Source organism: Rana temporaria, chromosome 1 (genome assembly GCF_905171775.1).
Source record: "Rana temporaria chromosome 1, aRanTem1.1, whole genome shotgun sequence".
Lineage (NCBI taxonomy): Eukaryota > Metazoa > Chordata > Amphibia > Anura > Ranidae > Rana > Rana temporaria.
In genome coordinates, this window is record NC_053489.1 from 172,045,944 (window position 1) to 172,066,654 (window position 20,711).

The 20,711-nt window shown below is 39.1% G+C and overlaps 1 protein-coding gene across 2 annotated transcripts in view; it reads right to left on the reverse strand.

Moving 5' to 3' along the window:
* Positions 1-209: 209 nt before the first annotated feature.
* The window catches only part of RPH3A (rabphilin 3A), a 373,169-nt gene continuing 352,667 nt past the window's right edge, over positions 210-20,711 (reverse strand). For both annotated transcript variants that reach the window (XM_040346131.1, XM_040346123.1), the window contains 4 exons: positions 16,040-16,191; positions 13,931-14,012; positions 13,153-13,249; positions 210-541 (listed from right to left, as the gene is read on the reverse strand). In XM_040346131.1, the coding sequence (XP_040202065.1) occupies positions 411-541; positions 13,153-13,249; positions 13,931-14,012; positions 16,040-16,191 (462 nt within the window). In that variant the 3' untranslated portion in view covers positions 210-410. The remainder of the gene's footprint in view (positions 542-13,152; positions 13,250-13,930; positions 14,013-16,039; positions 16,192-20,711) is intronic.

Sequence of the window (20,711 nt, forward strand, 5' to 3'; positions counted from 1 at the left end):
CTAATAATTATGCACAGTAATAGTCACCTGCACACACAGATATCCCCCTAAAATAGCTAAAACTAAAAACAAACTAAAAACTACTTCCAAAAATATTCAGCTTTGATATTAATGAGTTTTTTGGGTTCATTGAGAACATGGTTGTTGTTCAATAATAAAATTAATCCTCAAAAATACAACTTGCCTAATAATTCTGCACTCCCTGTATCATTAAAATTCATCTATCAGCATTTGTTCTGAAGGCAAACAAAAAAAGCAGTATTTATATCTAATAAAGAATATACTAGGAGCAACTATATTTTCTCTATCTCTAAAAGCCAAAAGTGTGAATGCTTTGGAAGACAAGACATAAAAAGTTTACAGTGAGTTGGTACAGAGCGTGATCATTTGGGGAACACGGCAGCTGTCATTTAATCACTTGATACATGGTTTTCATTTTGTAGAACATGCCAGCGCTCAATCTTCTTATCTTTATTCTTCAGGCACTCATACCAGTGTTTCAAGCGCTCTCCTTTGGCATTGATGCCCAGCTGACAGCCACCTACAGGGAGAATCCAGACATAATAACTTGATATAAAACTGTCAGATAATAGAAATGTGTTAAAGTTTACCACAAAGCAAAATCAAACACTGTAGAGAAGAGTTTATACAGGATTTATATTAAAACTAAGGACTAGCTGATAGCAGATCAATGCTACTGCTAGATACTGTGCCACACAGTACAAAAAGGCCATATTTTGGACATCAGTGGGTTAAAACTTCTGACATTTTACTGCTGTCTGTATCCCCAGTAAGATGTTTCCTCAAGTATTGTCTATTTTATAGCTGTCTGACAGAACAGCAAATGGAAGGAAACCCTCACAGTGAGGGAAAAGACAGTAATAAAAATCAATCTAGTATAGCGAGGAAGGCTGAGCTTGGTCCCACTCTTTCTATACTATATAAGTCATGATATGTATTCTTTACTATCACAGCTGGCCATTTTCTGTCTGTTTTGCAATGAAAAAGATAAACAGATTTTCAGCATGTATTTTTATTTTTTTCCAGCATGTATTTTTGACCGGTTCCATTTATCCAAAGTATTTAATCAATAGTATTAATGGCAATGAACCTGAGCTCATATTTTGATGACTAACTTGTTATGTGCAATTTTTATGTGGAAATTATGCTTTGATTAACAAAATTATAAGGTTATCAGTTATCTTTTCTGTCTGATTGTACACGCTGATGCAGTGCAATCAAGTTGCATTCATGCATTACCAAGGCAATAATTAACCTGTCATATAAGTCATGATGAATGAGAATAGATGAAAGGTAGATTGTGTTTTGTGTATAACTAACAAGGTTTGGAAACAATCATGTTTCTAAATGTTGTTTGAAACAGAAGGAGCCCTACTCTTGAAAGGTCTTTCAAGCCAAATAGAGTACGGTATTTTCCAGCGTATAAGACGACCTTTTGGATGCAAAAATGCTTTAAAAGTCGGGGGGTCGTCTTATACGCCGGTACCTGTCTCAGTCAGGCTGCGGGCATCCATGATTCAAAAGCCGCGCCCCCTCCTCAGACTGTTCCGTGATAGGCGGAACACTCATTTTCCCAGCAGGGCCTTTGTTCAGTGTTCCGCCTATCACGGATGCCTTCTCATCCTCGGACGAGAGGACATCCGTGATAGGCGGAACACTGAACAGAGGCTATGCTGGGAAAATTAGTGTTCCGCCTATCACGGAACAGTCTGAGGAGGAAGCGCGGCTTTTGAATCATGGATGCCCGCAGCCTGAAACCCAAAATCTGAAAACAAAATAAGGTAGGGAGATCATCTTGGCCGGAACAGTGAGGTTGGCAATGGCACAGTGGAGGCATGTGATGGCACAGTGGAGGCATGTGATGGCACAGTGGAGGCATGTGATGGCACAGTGGAGGCATGTAATGGCACAGTAGAGGCATGTAATGGCACAGTGGAGGCATGTAATGTAATGGCACAGTGGAGGCATGTCATGTAATGTAATGGCACAGTGGAGGCATGTAATGTAATGGCACAGTGAGATTTGAAAAAAAGCCTGTTTCTGTCAGCGGTTGTTCCTGTCAGTGGTTGTTCTGGCTACCCCTCAGCTTCCAGACAGACTAGTAGGAAGGGGGGTCATCTTATACGGCGAGTATATCCCAAAACCAACATTTTTCCTGGAAAAATAGGGGGTCGTCTTATACGCCCAGTCGTTTTATACGCCGGCAAATACGGTATACTGTATTTCTCCAGTGCGTCTGAACACTCCATAAAGAAGACAAATAATATCTTTGTTTACCATATCTCTATTTCACTGAGCTCAAAATACAACATGCAGTGCCTCCTGCTGGTAAAATGTGACATAATAGTCACACAAATTGCATATGGTCATTGCTCATTTCACACTACTACCAAAGAAAGGTAGAGACTTGAACTAAAATTCACAGAGGTCCAGTTAGTAACATTGTCTTCAAATGTAATGTTTGCGCTATAACACATCACAGCCCCCCTTTACATTACAGTCCCCCTGTACATCAGTGTCCTCATCCTTCCCTTGACATCATAGCTTCCCTTTACATTATAGCCCCCCATTTACATCTGAGCCCCCCCCCCCCTTTACATCAGTGTCCACAGTCCCTCGGGCCAGTTCACACATGAATCACACAGAAAAGTGCTACAATTTTCATCCTAATCATTTGAATGGGTTGGAATCATGTTGGATTGCACAATAAGTAGTGCATGTACTACTTTTCAAAAACACACTGCACCAAATTACATGGTACTGGGATACAATGTGATTCAGTGCAGGCAAACACACCTCATTTGTGATCTGCTTTTGTGGTGTCATTAGGAATGGCATTTTTATATTTTTTATCCATATATATATATTTTTTATATGTATATATATATATATATATATATATATATATATATATATATATATATATATATATATATATATATATATATATATATTTTTTTTTTATCAATATATATATTTTTATCAATATATTTTTATCATTATATATTGTTATTAATATTTTTTAATAATCTTATGGACTGGGTTTATTATTATAACCTATTGATCAGCTGATCATGTGTTTTTTTTTGGTGAAGATTCACCAGTATGGGGGATTTTTATCCCCTTCCATTGTATGTCATGTCTACAGTAATTCTTGTAATATTACTATCACCCACTAGGGGGGGTGATTATCTATGCCTTCTTTTATTTATTTTTGAAAGTGGTTGAGTAATATTAGGTGTATTTATTCTTCTCACCACTGGAGGCAGTGACGTGTATAGGCTATTAGTTGTTCATAATGAAGGTTTCATAAATGAATTTTATAATGTATTTTAACATTTAATTTGTTCCAAATGGTCTCGTATATATGTATTTTATTTGCTTGTAAAGATCACATTAAAATGTTGTGGCTAAAGCGCACCAGTCAGCCGGCAATGATGTGAAGGATCCACCCCTCTGCTCTTGCCTCCATTGTCAGCTTGTATAAATAGACTGCTGACATGGTCACATGGCAACCCATGAATAAGTCAAGTGGCTATTGACGATACGCGTGGGGGAGAAGCCGAGTGACGCGATCGACGGTCGACGGTCGAATCCGTCCTTCTGAGGAGATCGTAGCACTGAGCGGCGTTCAATGACTGATTGCAGTTGAGCCTTTTTACCATCGAGGTTCCGTGAGTGCAATCATTGTATTGCAGGGTTCATTTCCCATTTTATTACGTTATTTGCACCATATATCTTTCTTTTCTCCTTATGAGCGGCTGATACCCTGTGTTTAATCGGGGAGTCCAGAAGGGAAAGGTTTTATATTTTTTTTTTGCTATAATGACAGCTGCACACCAGAGGACTGTGGATCTCACACCTGTCTCCTATTAGCCTATGTACTGAACTGTGTTTTTTCCATGAACTATTTTTGCTGGTTCTATTAGAACTTTTTCACATTATAGTTTTTTAGTGGTTTTTGTTTATCTTTTGCACATATACCTCCCTGATTTGAGGTGTAGGGGGTTCTTATTTATGTATATGGTATATATATATATATATATATATATATATATATATATATATATATATGTATGCAATTTTTTACTTGATTATCAGCGCAACACAATATTTTCTTATTTACTGCCTGGCAGGCTTTCTATCACCAGTCAGATGTATATAAAGTCCAGGTACCCCCAGCGTCCCATGAGCCATCTCCCCAATCCACAGGCTAGGACGTGCGGCATCTTTCACCGGCTGGGACATCTTATATGCATGATGAACTACTTTATTATTACTTTCTCTTTTTGGTTGTGGCCTTTAATATTTATCTACATGTTCACCCTCCTTAGTAATAATACACTTTTTTATTTTGCTGTGTGAGTACTTTATGTAATAGCAATACAGACCACAGTAACATATGCATCTGTATTCATACACATACATGCATCCAACTTTATATATATATATATATATACACACCCTCCTTTTGTCTTGTTACCACATTGCTTTTCCATCTCCACACCATTCCCTCCTTTAGTGTGTTACTCTAGCAGGTCTTGCTGGACCTCATTTAGGTGCTGATAATAATAACAACAAAGGCCTGGGGAATGCCCAGGAAAAACCAAGCCTACTTACCTACCAGCTCGCAGACAACCAATTAACCTGTCTAACAGTATGCATTAAAAACAGGGGTTTTATCCGCACGCATTTGCAAATGCATGCGTGAGCCACAGAGCCACGTCACGGCACCCTGGAGTCGAGATATTAATAAGGCTACTTCTTTCCCTGAGCAATGTGGTAATCATTAATTGTTTTTAAGCTCCAATTGTTGTCAACATGTAAGTGCAATTTACAAATAAGGGAATAATAATTACTTCTTTCACTGTTATATGATTACTATGGGGTCTATAATCCCTTTTTTTGCTTCATTATATAAGTTATCCGTTCTATTAAAGCATAGACCCCTGACGAAAGATTGAATTCTGAAACACGTTGGGTGTCCTCCATGTATATTCTGCCATGGTGCTCTCATAATAACAGTAGTCCTTGGAATATGTAGAACTGTATGCACTCCTGTAAACTTGTACTATGTTGGCTTGACTGTATGCCAGCCTTCTATATTTTTAACGATTTTCCTAATAAAATTTGTATTGGATATTTCTTACAAATATTGCTCTGCTAATTTATATGTTATCATCATGATTTGATTATGTGTTATAGGCTGCTAAAGTTCCATTCGGGGTTTATTCTTGTGTTTTCCATATAATTGGGGATGTTGGCCTGATTACCTCATCAACCATACTGACATCTTTTTTGCAGATTTGAACAGAGGGCGAGAGCTTCCCAACTTATGTAAATCTCTGTGCTGGCCTAAAATGGTGGAACAGCTTCTACTCAAGACCAGGAAGGAATCAAATAAATACTAATAATCTGTTTTGTAGAAATGTGTCGGATCGGAGAGTCCTTGTAGTGCCACTCAACTGGTTGACTGATTGACATCTTCATCAGACAATTTTTTGCTTTGCTGTAAGTGTAACCTTTACAAGCATCTTAATAAATGTACGCAGTTTTACACTACTAGGCTTTTTCTTTCCTTACATATGATTTCCTGATTCTTGGAGTTCCATCTTTATTTAAACGGATGCAAAAGTTTATATATCATTACACCTGAGAAGTTTAAACTGGCTAATTGCTGTGATGTGGATGAGTTGAACGCCCATGGAAGTGAATCAATAGGACCTAGGAGAGTGATATCCACAAAGGCGGTCATATTCCACAGTGAGTCTGATCTCTGTTATAGGGATCCACCATATCTGGTAAGAGGCCAACTTTACTTTATGATACATCATATTTCATTTCACTGGAGATTACTTACCAGTGGAATTCAGTAGAGATTTTGCAACATGTCTGCGCTTTTTCAGCATAGAAGATTAATGCAGAAATCTGTCTGAAAAGATTCCACATGCTGCATCTTTGTTCATGAATATGAACTGTGTGCGATATAATTGTTTATCACATTAGGCACATTTTTTTTTCATACATAGATTGTGTATTCATATGTACTGTTTTGAGCACCTTAGAGTGCAGATGTGAGTCTGATTTTGCACTCTCCAGTTTTAGTAAATAAACCCCATACTGTTGCATACTTTAAAGTGGAGCCTAGATTAAGGCTTACCTGTAGGTATTTGCAATATGTCCTAAACCTACACGGTTTAGGAGATATTTTCCACAGATGTACATCGTTGCCTACGGCGCATGCGCGCCGTAGACAACAGCGCAGGTGCAGTAAAATCCCCATTCATAAAAACGGCAATGCCGTATTTGACAGCTCCCGTGCTCATGCGTGGGAGTGACGTCATCGCCGCTCCGGCCAAACACAGTGCTGGAGCGGTGATACCCGGAAGTAACCTTCCGGGTATCTGAAGAGATGTCTGCGGCCAGAGGGGGAGATAAGGATGGCTTCGGGGCTTTGATTCTAAGGTAAGTAATGCATAATGAGCTAGTATGCTAGTCATACTAGCTCATTATGGCTTTGTCTTGCAGGTGTTTAAAAATTTTTTTCAAGGGTTTACATCCACTTTAACACAGGGAATAGCGCACCATTTATATTATTAGCATTAACAAAATCGGTCTAAAGCACAAGCTATCATTTAAACTAGGGCAAAAAGTTTGGAGAAATTAATAGGTTTACTAACAATATACTGTATTTATACCTACAGGATATATAATGCCACATTTGAAACTCTAAATTCAAATGTCAAAAATGCTGTAAAAATATATTAAAGCTGAAATCTAGCCTTACTTTCAGTCTTTTCCAGCCTTAATTTTCCTGTCCCACCAATTTCATTCCATGAAATTCAGTTCTTTCAATCATGAAGGCTCTACATTACAGGCGGTTGTGAAGTACAGGTTCATAACAATTATTGATTTACAAAGGACTTAATATAAATTGTTATGCTATTAATAATGAGTGTATAGATAATTACTTCTGCATTTATACTGTATATGTATCAGTATCTTTATATATATATATATATATATATATATATATATATATATATATATATATATATATATATGTATGTATACTTGCTACATGTATACATATGATCACATCCCTAAGCAGGAAACTCTTATATGACCAGACTGGGTAAAATCAGCCATTTGATATAATTGGTTATAACCTGGGGGACCTTTCAATACGTTTCACATGTATATAGGAGAACAGAGAAGCCCACATCAGGACCTCATCTAGGACATCTATGAGGTGAGTGTGCCTAGAACCTTGTGGAAAGGTTGCCATCTCCAAGGCTTTCTGACGTTTCCCGATGTTGATTTAATTGAAGCTGTATTTATCCTTTTTACCATCTGTACTCCATCTTTAACTGAAGCCAAGTAAATTTATTTTATTACTATACGACTTGTGAGTTGTTTGAATTATTACACTACACCCACAAATCTGAAGGGGTAAACATAGGAACCTGTCAACAAATAAACACATTTACCGAGGAATGTAACCCTTTGTTATAGGGTGTATTCTAAGGGGGTCTGAATACAAATACAGTCGGCCTAGAAACTCAACCCATTCAGACTGACATCCACAATCAAGGCATTTGCTATTTACATAACTCCTCTCAAAAGCCAGCCCACGACTTGCATTTGGGTCCGAGGACTCTTAAGAGGTGTAGTGGGACAGGGTGCTGTACTGTCTTCAGGAAATATATATTGCACCTTGCATGCCCCTCCTACTAACAATGATCTGCCTGCATTGCACAGAAAGACAAAGGTTTAATTTTTTATTTGAATTAGCATGTTTATGAGGGTATGAGGGAGGAACCAGGGAAGGCAAAGTATAACGCTGATTAAACTTCAGTTTAAAATAGTAAAGTATTGTTTAATTTGCAAATTCACTAATTGAACAATGTGAAGACAATGGGCCAGATCCTCAAAAGAGATACGGCGGAGTAACTGCTGTTACTCCGTCGTATCCCTGGTCCTAACTATGGAACTGATCCACAGACTCAGTTTCCCATAGTTAGGACGAAGATCCGACATGTGTAATTGAATTACACTGTCGGATCTTAAGGATGCAATTCTAGGCCGGCCGCTAGGTGGCGAGGCCATTGAGGCCGGCGTAGAATATGCAAATGACCAGTTACGGCGATCCACGAACGCTCCGACGGGCCCGACGCTCTAAATCTACGTCGTTTACGTCGAGTTCCGCCACGTAAAACTAGGGCTAAGCCCTAGTTGTCCTAAGCCATGTTAAGTATGGCCGTCGTTCCCGCGTCGAATTTTAAATTCTACGTCGTTTGCGTAAGACGTCCGTGAATGGCGCTGGACGCCATTTACGGTAACGTCTAAGCAAATGACGTCGGAGCGACGTCAGTTAGCGCAATGCACGTCGGGTAATTTACCCGATGGAGCATGCGCAGTACGTCCGGCGCGGGAGCGCGCCTAATTTAAATGGGACTCGCCCATTTGAATAGGAACGCCTTGCGCCGGACGGATTTAAGTTACAGCGCCGCAAAATTCCAGGTAAGTGCTTTGTGGATCGGCACCTAACTTGGGAATTTTGCGGCGGAGTAACTTAAATCAGAAAAGTTACGTTGCGCCAAGGCTTTGTGGATAACCCCCAATGTGCTTAGCAGACTTGTTGTTCAGAGCTAGAGTCCTATGATCAATCTACTAGGAGTCTGTATGTTCATGTTTGCACAGGTTTCTGTAAGTAATCCAATCTTTTTCCAAAACCCAAAAGCAAACTTATGGCTTGATTGGCATCTAGACAAAATTGTCCCTAGTGTGTACATCATTTCTGTGATATGAACATTAAACAGTAAACTCCTTTGTGGACTGCGACTGATCTAGATCATGTTTTATTTATACTCTAAAGAAATTGAGAATTTGTTAGAGCTGTATACTCTATGTGATTGATCCTGAGAAGATCATTTTTTACAATACTCATGCATTACATAGCAGTCAGACACTCTTCAGTTAAAGGGTTAATAAAGTAAAAACATTTTTTCTTTAAAATAACAAACATACTTACCTCCACTGTGCAGTTCGTTTTGCACAGAGTGGCCCCGATCCACATCTTCTGCGGTCCTTCGGTGGCTGTCTCTGGTCCTCCCCGCAAGAACTCACCACATTCATGCGATAGAGCTTGCATGGTGAGGAGTCCTTGCGGGCGTGCTCCCGTGATACAGCGACCGGCCATAGCCGCTTACTGTATCACTTGGCCCCGCCCCGTGGCGCTCCGCGTCACTGGATGTGATTGACAGCAGCGCCAGCCAATGGCTGCACTGCTCTCAATCCATCAGCTCTAGCCAATCAGCGGCCAGGCTGAGTGGCGAAGAGGATCTCGGGACCGAGCGCAGGATTTTCGAGGGGTCAGGTAAGTAAAACGGGGGCTCGGGGGGGCCAGAATCATCAGATGTTTTTTCACCTTAACCTGCCTGGCAGTGTTCCCGAGTCTGACTCGGGGTTAGATTTTCCTGCTGCGAGCGGTAACCCCGAGTCAGACTCGGGCTTGCCTCGCTAGATCCACAGGCACTTTTTACTTACCTTGTCCCTGGATCCAGCGATGCCACCGCGCTGTGTGAGCGAGCGGGACCTCGCTCGATTCACACAGTGCCTCCGTGTGACGCCGATCTCCGTTCCCTGCGACGTTACGATGCACGGGGGCGGAGAACGGCGCCAAATTCAAAAAAGTAAACAAACACTATACATACAGTATACTGTAATCTTATAGATTACAGTACTGTATGTAAAAAAAACACACACCCCTTGTCCCTAGTGGTCTGCCCAGTGTTCTGCATGTCATTTTATATAATAAAAATGGTAAAAGGGAAAAAAAGTGCGCTTGTCTAATAAAGTAAGTGGTAGCTGAAAACTCAAAATGTTTATACAAACAAATAATGATATGGGTAAAAGGTGGAGTTGCACTTAAAAAAACAACAAACTGTGTCTTGTGCAGATCCCCAGTAAACAACAACAAAAAAAGTCCAATAAACAATCTGGAAGATTTCTTCAGATATGCAAAAAATGTAAAAAAATTTGATAGAAACAGTTCATTGTGAAAACAGCTGTTGAAAACGTGTTCAAGCAAGGAAGTGTAAAGAAACCAGAATTAATCCAGGATGCCTGGTATTGCTGACCCTTACCGGAGTTAATGATCCACAGGATCAAAACGAGCGGATAGCCATACACCTGGGCTAAACAGGGGAACGAATCCACAGCCAGACACAGACACCCGATGATCCAGCAATGGGGAGCAACCAAAAAGGGAACAAAACTCCAATAGTGTGATATTGTACAATAAATAAAGTAAAATAAAATAAAACCCCCAAGTGACTGGCAGACGGACAGTGTGACAAAAACCTCCACCTCAGAACACACTGGTCCTTACCAGATTCAAGTGAATAAAAGCAGTGAAATCCTGGAAGATGGTTATGCAGCTGTAGTAGGGAGAACTCACATCCAGCAATCCTTAAAGAGGCACTCAGGGCAATGGTCCCACCATCAGAGAAAGAAAGGGGCCACAATGGTGTAATATCGTTTGACAAATTTAATAAATAAAAATAGCTCACTTACAGGTAGGTAGAAAAAAATCAGCAGACAGACAAAGTTCCGACCGGTACGGAACTGTTCCTCACAAGCGGTGACGTCAAACACTTCCCTAGGGAGGAGGCGTGTTTGACGTCACCGCTTGTGAGGAACAGTTCCGTACCGGTCGGAACTTTGTCTGTCTGCTGATTTTTTTCTACCTACCTGTAAGTGAGCTATTTTTATTTATTAAATTTGTCAAACGATATTACACCATTGTGGCCCCTTTCTTTCTCTGATGGTGGGACCATTGCCCTGAGTGCCTCTTTAAGGATTGCTGGATGTGAGTTCTCCCTACTACAGCTGCATAACCATCTTCCAGGATTTCACTGCTTTTATTCACTTGAATCTGGTAAGGACCAGTGTGTTCTGAGGTGGAGGTTTTTGTCACACTGTCCGTCTGCCAGTCACTTGGGGGTTTTATTTTATTTTACTTTATTTATTGTACAATATCACACTATTGGAGTTTTGTTCCCTTTTTGGTTGCTCCCCATTGCTGGATCATCGGGTGTCTGTGTCTGGCTGTGGATTCGTTCCCCTGTTTAGCCCAGGTGTATGGCTATCCGCTCGTTTTGATCCTGTGGATCATTAACTCCGGTAAGGGTCAGCAATACCAGGCATCCTGGATTAATTCTGGTTTCTTTACACTTCCTTGCTTGAACACGTTTTCAACAGCTGTTTTCACAATGAACTGTTTCTATCAAATTTTTTTACATTTTTTGCATATCTGAAGAAATCTTCCAGATTGTTTATTGGACTTTTTTTGTTGTTGTTTACTGGGGATCTGCACAAGACACAGTTTGTTGTTTTTTTAAGCGCAACTCCACCTTTTACCCATATATAATAAAAATGTTTCTTTCTCCCTGCAAACTGTAGATTGTCCATACCAACCAAAAGTGTCCCTTTATGTCAAAAATCGTTTTAGATCAGCTAAAAAACAGCGATAATAAATTATAATCACTTGCAGAATTGTGCGATAGCGATTTGTGGGGAAATTCGTCATAAAAAAAAAAAATAATGACAGCAACAATTCTGCAACTGAGCAAATTTCAGTGATTTTAATTTGATTACATTATTGAATAATTGTTATTATAATTATATTATTATTTGTTATAATTATTTATAATTATTTATTATATTATAATTTATAATTTTGTTTTTAAAAAAATGTCATACCCGGGATGCCTATTAGAATCTTGTTTGGTCAGATTTAAGTGAGTTATTTCTAAAAATTACAGACCTACAATATAAAACGCCAAATTTCCTTGCAAATAATGGTACCGCTTTCAGCATGTTTTTTCTGAAAGAATCATACCGCCAGGGAGGTTAAAGGAGTTGTAAAGGAAAAAAAATTTTTGCCTAAAATTAATGTCTGCAAGGTAGACAGACAGAATAGTGTAATGATCCTGTAAAAAATGAGTAAATACCTATTAAATTCCTTCATCTATATCACCTCCGGTATTCTAGTTTCTGTTCTCTCATTCACTTCCTGGTTTGCATCGTTCATTCATGTAAGAACTACATTTCCCAGTATGAATTGCTGCACGCCCAGTAATTCACACCTCCTGGAGGTCTCTAACACGTAGAGAGCGTCCTGCCACACAGATGTAGTTCCCAGGAGGGGGTGAGCACGTTACTGACCACCGCAGTAAACCCTCCCGTCACGGTGGTCTGTAAAATCAGACAAGCAGGAAGTGAACAGAACAGAGAAAAAATAGAGCAACTTCTGAGCAAAAACGAACAATGAGGAAGTGAAAAGTTTTCCTTTACAACCCCTTTAATGCATAGATTGCATTAAGGTGAATTTTTTTTTCTTTACAACTCCTTTAATGGCACCAATATTTTGCTTTCAGGTTCAATCTAAATGTAGACGCTGCATCAGCTACATCTAGTTCTGTGATGCCAGGTGTAAAGAAATGAGTATAATAATTACAACTCCTCAGAACGGACATTACTATTCCCTCCTCGGGGGGAATTTTTTACTTGCCTGGTGTGTTCGTTTCATGGTAAAAAGTGGTCATAATTCTCAATTTTAAGAGAACTATTATCTCAGCCAACTTAAAAAAGATGGGTAAGGGTAATTCCAGATGAGCGAATAAAGGATAAATGATGAAGAACAAAAATCTTGTGGAATGGACTATTTACTCCTCTATTTGACGTGTCTGGTGTCTGAACATAGTGGTAAGAAGTGGTCCCAGTTCACCCACCAAAGACAGGAAGACATTCCCATACAGTTTGAACAATACCATCTATAGACTTTTCAACTGTACAGTACACAAAGAAAATGTTTAAGAAATATAGAATGGCTTACAACATGTCTCAGAAGCCCCTGAAATGTTATTGCCCCAGTTATCTATTCTAGATTTAATCACAAACATCAAGAGGAAGCGAGAAAAGAAAGAACATTTTAAAAAGTGATCACAATTTGCTGCACCTGCCAGCCCTGTTGCCCTAAGCTTCATGACAAAAAAGCTCCATCAGATATATCAATGGACTAGTGGATTAGACTGTAACATACAGTATATGATGAACAGAACTTACCTATATAGTCATTAGATTTTCCAATATCATAGTCCCATACTGATAAATCCAGTTGTTTTTTTGCAAGATCGCTGTGCTTTACATCAAAGAAGAATTCCTGAAGCAAATAGATACACACAATATGAAGCTGTATTAGGTTACTAATCTGTGGTTTCATATTACAGTTTTATAAAATTTAAAGGGCTAAAATGAAGAAGGAAAAATAAATTGAATTTCCTGAAACCAACCGACTTCAGGAAACTGTTTTCCAGTTACTTATAAAAAATATCAGTCCCTTCTTTAGAAAAGCAGTAACAGCACCGTCCACTAGATGGCTGCAGTTGTCCTCCTTTGTGAGCCAGTTTAGTAGTACCTAACATTCTTACCACTGGTCCAACTTAATGCTTATAATTAACTATAATGCAAACAATATCGATTCTATAGAGCAATTGCCCCAGATAATTCCACAAAGTGTAATCTAAGACACAGTCTGGAAGTTTAATTCCCCCTCTCTCCAAAGTGAATAGAACTCCCATGTTAGAAAGTTTTCTGAGGAATAGGTGTCCGTATTGGTGAAGTTTCCCTCACTTCTTGTTTTGGTGACAACTTACATTTTTTGGCTATCCCCTCACTTTCTGACAATAAAAATACTGTGATAAATAAAGAGGGAGAATCTGCCCTCTTTAGGTAGCAATAACAACTTGAAAAAAAAATTATTGAAAGTCAATAAAAGTCAACGAAAAGCCAACTAAAATCTACAAACCAGAAAAAAAATTTGGTACATGTGTAACATTTTTACCTCATTGAATTCTGGGTTAAGAGTCTTTTTTTTTATCTGAGTCTTCTGCTTCCCTTTCTTACCTCCCTCTGGTTTTAGAAATCTATAAATGTAGAAATACAAATGATTTGTACATGTAAACTAGCATAGTTACTGCATTTGTTAACATTCACATGCCATTTGCAATGCCAATTGGCTTAAAAGTGGTTAAAACGAACTGGCACTTTACTAGGTGTATGACAAGCTTAAAATATAACTAAAGGCAATTTTGTTTAGTTTTGGATAGAGTGGAGAAGGATTAGAAAATCTGCCAGGTTTAAGAAACAACACACAAAAGTAAACAGCAAATTCTGCAATTTATAACATTTCTCTGATCCAGATTTATAAATCCAACAAATGCACGTTAACTACTTCCCGCCCTTATGTCATCCCCGCACAGATATGTAAACCTGTACCTGTAAACCTGTAAAGGCTTTTAAAGCATCACTTATAAAAATGTTTAAATACAGTAGTTTGTTGCCATCCTACAGGCATTAGCAATTTTAAAGCATGACATGTTATGTATCTATTTATTTTGTGTAACATGAACTTTTATATTTTTACAAAAAAATTGGGTATTACACTGTGTTTGTGTGCACAAAAATTCAATAAATTATATTTTTTCCAAAATATTTGCGTTTGAAAAACCACAAATATTATGATATTATATCAGACTCCTTTGATCTGTGTGACCACTCTGCCACAACCTTCTCCAGAAGTTGCTCCTAGATGCGGTTGCACCCTCGCCCTCACTGCATACATTATAGATCCAACTGCAAGGGGTTTTTTTTCTGTTGTGCTCTGTGTTAGGCTTCAAAACTACACCAGATGCTTTGTCATGGATTTTTCCACATTTCCCAATGCTAGCAAAATGTATAGCCAAGAGAACATCGATTCAGGACCTCTGCTTACTGATCCATTGTTCTGGAAAAAAGAGCCCTACATGTTGCTCTTTGGTTGTGCTGACTTTTTATTTTTTTTCTATCTAAACAATACTAAATGCACGTCACCTAAAATACATGCCAATTCTCTGAGAAACTGTTTAGAGGCAGGGTTGTTTAACTACTAGAAATTGATTCTTTAGCAATACCCACACATTAAAATGTTCTGTTTTTGTCTACTATTCCTTCAAATAATATAACACAGTATTCTGGTGAAATTAATATGTTGGTGTATAGTTTTTTTGTCTGTGAGCCATTTATTCTCTTTACAATTTTTTTTTTGAAAAGTAAACTTTTTATAAAGCAATATAGGAGCTGTCATTACTGACCTCCTATAGAAAATGCTAGCCTCCCAGTAATATAGACACACTGGCTATGATATTCTCTGAGTCAAGGGCCCTGGACCAGTATGGAGATCAGTTCTTGACAATGTACACTGAGCTGTGCATATCGGCTGCCCAGATAAATCAACTGCCACAGACAAGCGTAGATGTAACGTTATTCCAGGACAGTGAATCAAGACAGCCAAAGACACTGAACCCAGAAAAAAACTAAGCAAAAACTAAGTAAAACTAAGGAAAGAGTGTATGGAAGTCTCATTGCTGGAGGGCAAGTGAGTAGAGTTCTATTTAATGCCATCTTGTGATGTGGAGCATTTATTTCAGAGGTGAGCTGGAAATATTTACTCCCAATCCAACTCATTAATGCCTGGGTTATTTTCCATCTACTTTTGGTCGCTGTTGCTTAATTTAGTTTCACAATTTGTTATAACTGTATATGAAAAAAAAAAGTTTTTCTGGTCCATGTGTACTCCTACGAGGATCCTTCTTTTTGTAACTTCAAAATTACTGGAACAGATGGAGTTGCTTTTCGCTTTGTTGTAAAAGAAAAAATATATATATCGATCCCTTTACTTTATGGCTGAGCTTCTGCAAACAGCTAAACATATACTGTACATTTCAGAAGTGTTTACATGTCAGATTATTTCTAATTCTATTAATATTAATATTTCATTATTGCATTCCAGACTCTGCCAGCCAGCACAGACAGTTCCTAAACCTTTGTGAAGACTACACAGTACTCTTTAATATACAGACATATCCATGTACTTGTGCTACTTTTATATAAAAATACATACCCCAGTACTTACAGTTTAACAAATGGATCAGAGTAACCATTAGCATCCATTGCTGCCAGGTGAACACAACGAATAATGCCTACAATAAGCCCTCCTTGCTGAGTATTGTACATCAAAGAGACCAGAACCTTTCCTCTGTCTTCTACATCTCCACCACGATCTGTCTGCAAAGAGGCAAAAGCTTTTTTTTGGACAATTGTAGTTTTTAATGTTTACACGTTTAAGTCCCAATATATTTTTCATTACTTGTACAAATTCTGTATTTTACAAACATATAATGCATAGTGTTTTTATTTTTATGCCATTTACTTAGCAGAGAATTATGGAAATTTTAATAAGAAAACCCAGCAATGGCTGCTCAATTTTTGACTAAACCAGTCTAACTGAAAACCAAGAATGATCTAGGACAGTGGTCTCCAAACTGCAGCCCAGGGGCTAGATATGGCCCTTTGCTTGCCTTTATCCAGCCCTTGGGACGCTATTCCTCCCATTGACACCAAAGATGTGGTTCTATTTCTCCCACTGACACAAATGATGGGGCACCATTCCTGTTACTGACTAAAGATGTGGTACTATTCCTGCCACTGACACCAATGATGAGGCATTATTCCTCCACAGACACCAAAAATGGGAGATTTTTGTTCTCATGGATGCCATTGATGGGGCACTATTCTTTTCATAACATGTCCTACTCCCACAGGCCACAGTCTGCCCCCTCTAAGGTCTAAATAGCAGTAAACTTGCCCTTTGTTTAGAAAGTTTGTAGACCCCAGATCTATGAAAGAGGGAAAAGGGCTTTGTCTCTCTGGCAATATACAGCGGGCTATTCAGAAATAGTGCACCACACTGGAAAACACTCAGTTGCACCACTTGCTAGCTACAAGAGGTATTCATAATATACAAAAAAAAAAAAGTACAAAACACTATACATTGTCTAAGCTAAAAATACAGGTAATGCAAGTTAGAGCAGTGGAAGTATGACCCCACCCAAGAGGTAGGTGGAGGTGCAAAAGAATTACTCATTACTCACATAGAAAAATATACAACATAAAGCCCCCTCTCCCACACACACATTGGGGGTTTAATTACTAAAACTGGATCGTGCAAAAATCTGGTGCAGCTCTGCATAGAAAGCTTCCAGATTTCTTTGTCAAAGCCTAGTTGAACACGCTGAAGTTGTTAATGATGATGATAACATAGTGCATGATTTTTGGAAAATAGAAGTAAGAAAAAGAGATTTTTTTGGGAAAAAAAGAGAAAGATAGAGTGAGAAAGAGTGAAAAGTCCAGCAAACATGGATTACAAATGCAAAAACACTTAAACCACGAGAACTGATGTAAAATTTGGGGCCATGCATTTAATTACCCATAGAATTATTTGTCTGAGCATCTATCAACCAAAAATCCCATATTCCAAACCACCTCTTATCAATTTTTGTTTATTACTGTGCCAAACCCTGCACTAATAAAGTGGCAACTTCGCACAGCAATAACATAGCAAGACATTAACAGATGTGGAATTGGGGGTCAAGCTATGACTCCCAGCTGGTATGCATTTCCGCAAAAGTGCAGGACATTATTTAACTCATGGGAGTCCTCTAAAACTAAAATGAATTCTGAATTCCAGCCCTGCAAGTCATTTATAAAGGTGCAGTTTTATACTTACATTATATCTCCAAATCTAAATCCTTATCTAAATCTGTTTTCCTGAACTGAACCCAATTCCATAAAAAATTTGAAATCCAAAAGTATATTAAATATGTGCCAATGTAACAGTTTTGCTACTTGTTGCTATGCAACCAGTGCAGTTATTTGTTGCTGTGTGATGAGTTTAGTTATTGGTTACTATGTGACAAGTTTACTACTTACTATGAGTCAAATCAAGTTGTTTATTAATACTTTACAAGTTCAGTTTGCCCTGATTTCTGATCTTTTTCAACTTAAATCGACATCAACAATTGTCTATGCAAACCAGCTTTGATTGCCTGTGCACCCTGCAATCACAGACATAGTGGCAAGATGGTACTTGAAATTACTACACCTGGTGCAATCAAAAGGTACCAGCAAGGAGACGAGACACGGCACATTGAGTGCGAACTGATTGCTCACATTGGATATTTGCTCTCTGTTACACAGAAAGACAATCCTCAAATTATGTCTAATTTTTGTCTGGTTCTGTTTTTATCATACTCTGATCTGCAACCCCCTAAATATAATACAAAGGTTTACTGAAGATTATAGGTATTATGTGTAAAACCAACAAAACAGAAAATCCTATACTTACCTGATGGTAATTTTCCTTTGCTGATACATAAACATGACAGCATACATGCATGAGATAGGCTCCACCCCTCACGTAATTAGGACTGGTTATACTATATATAAATGAGTCACCTCCCCCAAGGCAACATTATCATCTATATACTGCTGGAGAAGCAGAAACCAGAGCTATTTTGTTTGATTATGATAGCAACAAGGTAGTTTACCGATTGATGCTTGGATATCTGAAAGCCTTCTCCTAGGCATGATAGCCTTAAGAAATACTGCTTTTGTGTCACTGAACCTATTGAGGAAGTCTTGTTCAGAAGCATGGAGGAGTGAGACAACCTTCCAACCACAAGTTGCACTGCAAGTTCTAAGGGGAAAGAACGATCTATATCAGCCTTTGAGAATTGGTTTCCCCAGATGTACGGCAGTCACTGGATTTCAGGAAGTGAGGACCTGACCAAAATTTGACTACCGCTCAATCTCATATCTTGGCTTACTTGCAGACATCTTAATATTTACAACAGGAGCAGAGGATTTCATCCTTAAATTCTGGGAGATTTTCCATGTTCTGAGACCCATAGATGAGCCCTCCTAACTTGGACTCCCAGCTGTTAGGTCTAACATGGCTCAATTTGGATACACTTGGCTTCGATGTGTAAGGTCTGAGATCTCAGGAAGAATAGGAGGTTCTTGGGTTAAAGACTGTACTTTGAGGACAACACGGCCTGTAAGGCCACCGGGCCATTATTGACCTCATCAAAGCTGTATAAATACGGATCCTGATGAGGAGCTTTGTGCAGTCAGTGGGTTAAGCCATAGGGCTTGACTAACCACACAGAATAGAAGAGGAACAGCATACTGCATCTATAGTGGGTGTACTGCCTCGCTGGTCACTTTAATTTCACTCAGGGATCAAACACCACAGAAACGTCTTACTGGCCAAGCTTGTCTTCAACTCATATGCTAAGAACCAAATAGCCTTGGCTACTCAAGTGAACTCCATCGCAGGCCACACAATACTCCTTAATGGTAGTATAGTCCTTCTTCATCTCCAAAGTCATATTGCTGTTCCCATGCCTCTGTGAAGGATAGTGCATCATCCGCTGGCAGACTGGCACTTCTGGCTTGATGAAGATTCCTTGGCTAACTGCTTCTGCAATAAAAGTAGGGCTTAACAGAGGATTTTGCATCCTCTGCTAGCATGGAGACGCATCTGACCAATCTGAAAGCTCCTTGGTCCGCTGCTTTTGAGGTAGAGGTACCCTTTAAACAAACTCAGCTGTTTGATTAGCTTAGTACCTGAGCGTTAGCAACTAGAGATCCACCCAGTGAGTTTGGACTTGAATCAACACATTGCCTTTTGTTTACTGCCACCTGCAACTTGGCATGGCATCTTGGCGGGTGCGTCAGCTAATCACACTCCCCATACAGCCCGGGATGGTCCTTTTTGTGATTCCCTTTAGTCCTATACATGGAAATACTGGCTGGGACATAGCCTTAATAAAATATCAGTGGCCATCCACACATCTATTTGCAGATATTGAAGCAGCAAATGGACCTATATGCTAGTGTGAGCTAGGGTTAAACCCTCAAACAGGAGCAATTACCGATAGCAGTGTGATAAACAAATTACTTAAAGTGGTTGTACACCCTGTACAACCACTTTCACCTACAGGTAATCCTAGATTAAGGCTTACCTTTTAGTTGCTGGAAAGATCTCCTAAACCTACACGGTTTAGGAGATTTTTACAATGTCCCTCGAACGCTGTAGTTTTCTGCTCATACACCGATATATTCAGCACATGCACACTTTAGAAAGGGCACACTGTGCCGTTTCTAGCGGAGGTCATGCCGTGACTGGCGGCTCCCGCATGCATGTGTCACAGACACTGTCACAGAGCTGGAGTCCGTGGGCCCGGAAGGAAGTGGGCTGAAGATGGACGCATCCAGCCAGCAGGCACATCAGCGACATCGCAGGCTTCAGGTTCAGGTAAGTGACACAGAATGATCCACTATGCGATGCATAATAGCCCATTATACTTTGCCTTTGCAGGGAAATAAAGAGGAAGTAAAACCCATCAGAGTTTACTTCCTCTTTAAGGTACTGTAAACTTAAGCAGAACACTGCATTTTCACTCTGGCATTTAGACATAACAGGTTAATGCATAGCAATCTTTAAACACATTGCATCCAAAAGCAGAACTTAAATGCATAGCAGCAACACAATGCATAGCAGTGTCATCAATACTGAAGCATTACTCTGTCATAAGCAGCGCAAAGAAGGGTTAATATACCTCAGACCAATAGCCCTGGCAGGATAATCTACACTAGGCCACTGGTCTGTAAAGGTTAAAATCAGAAACCTTCCTGAGTTAATAGGAAAGACTCAACTTTGCACAGCAAACACCTGTATATCA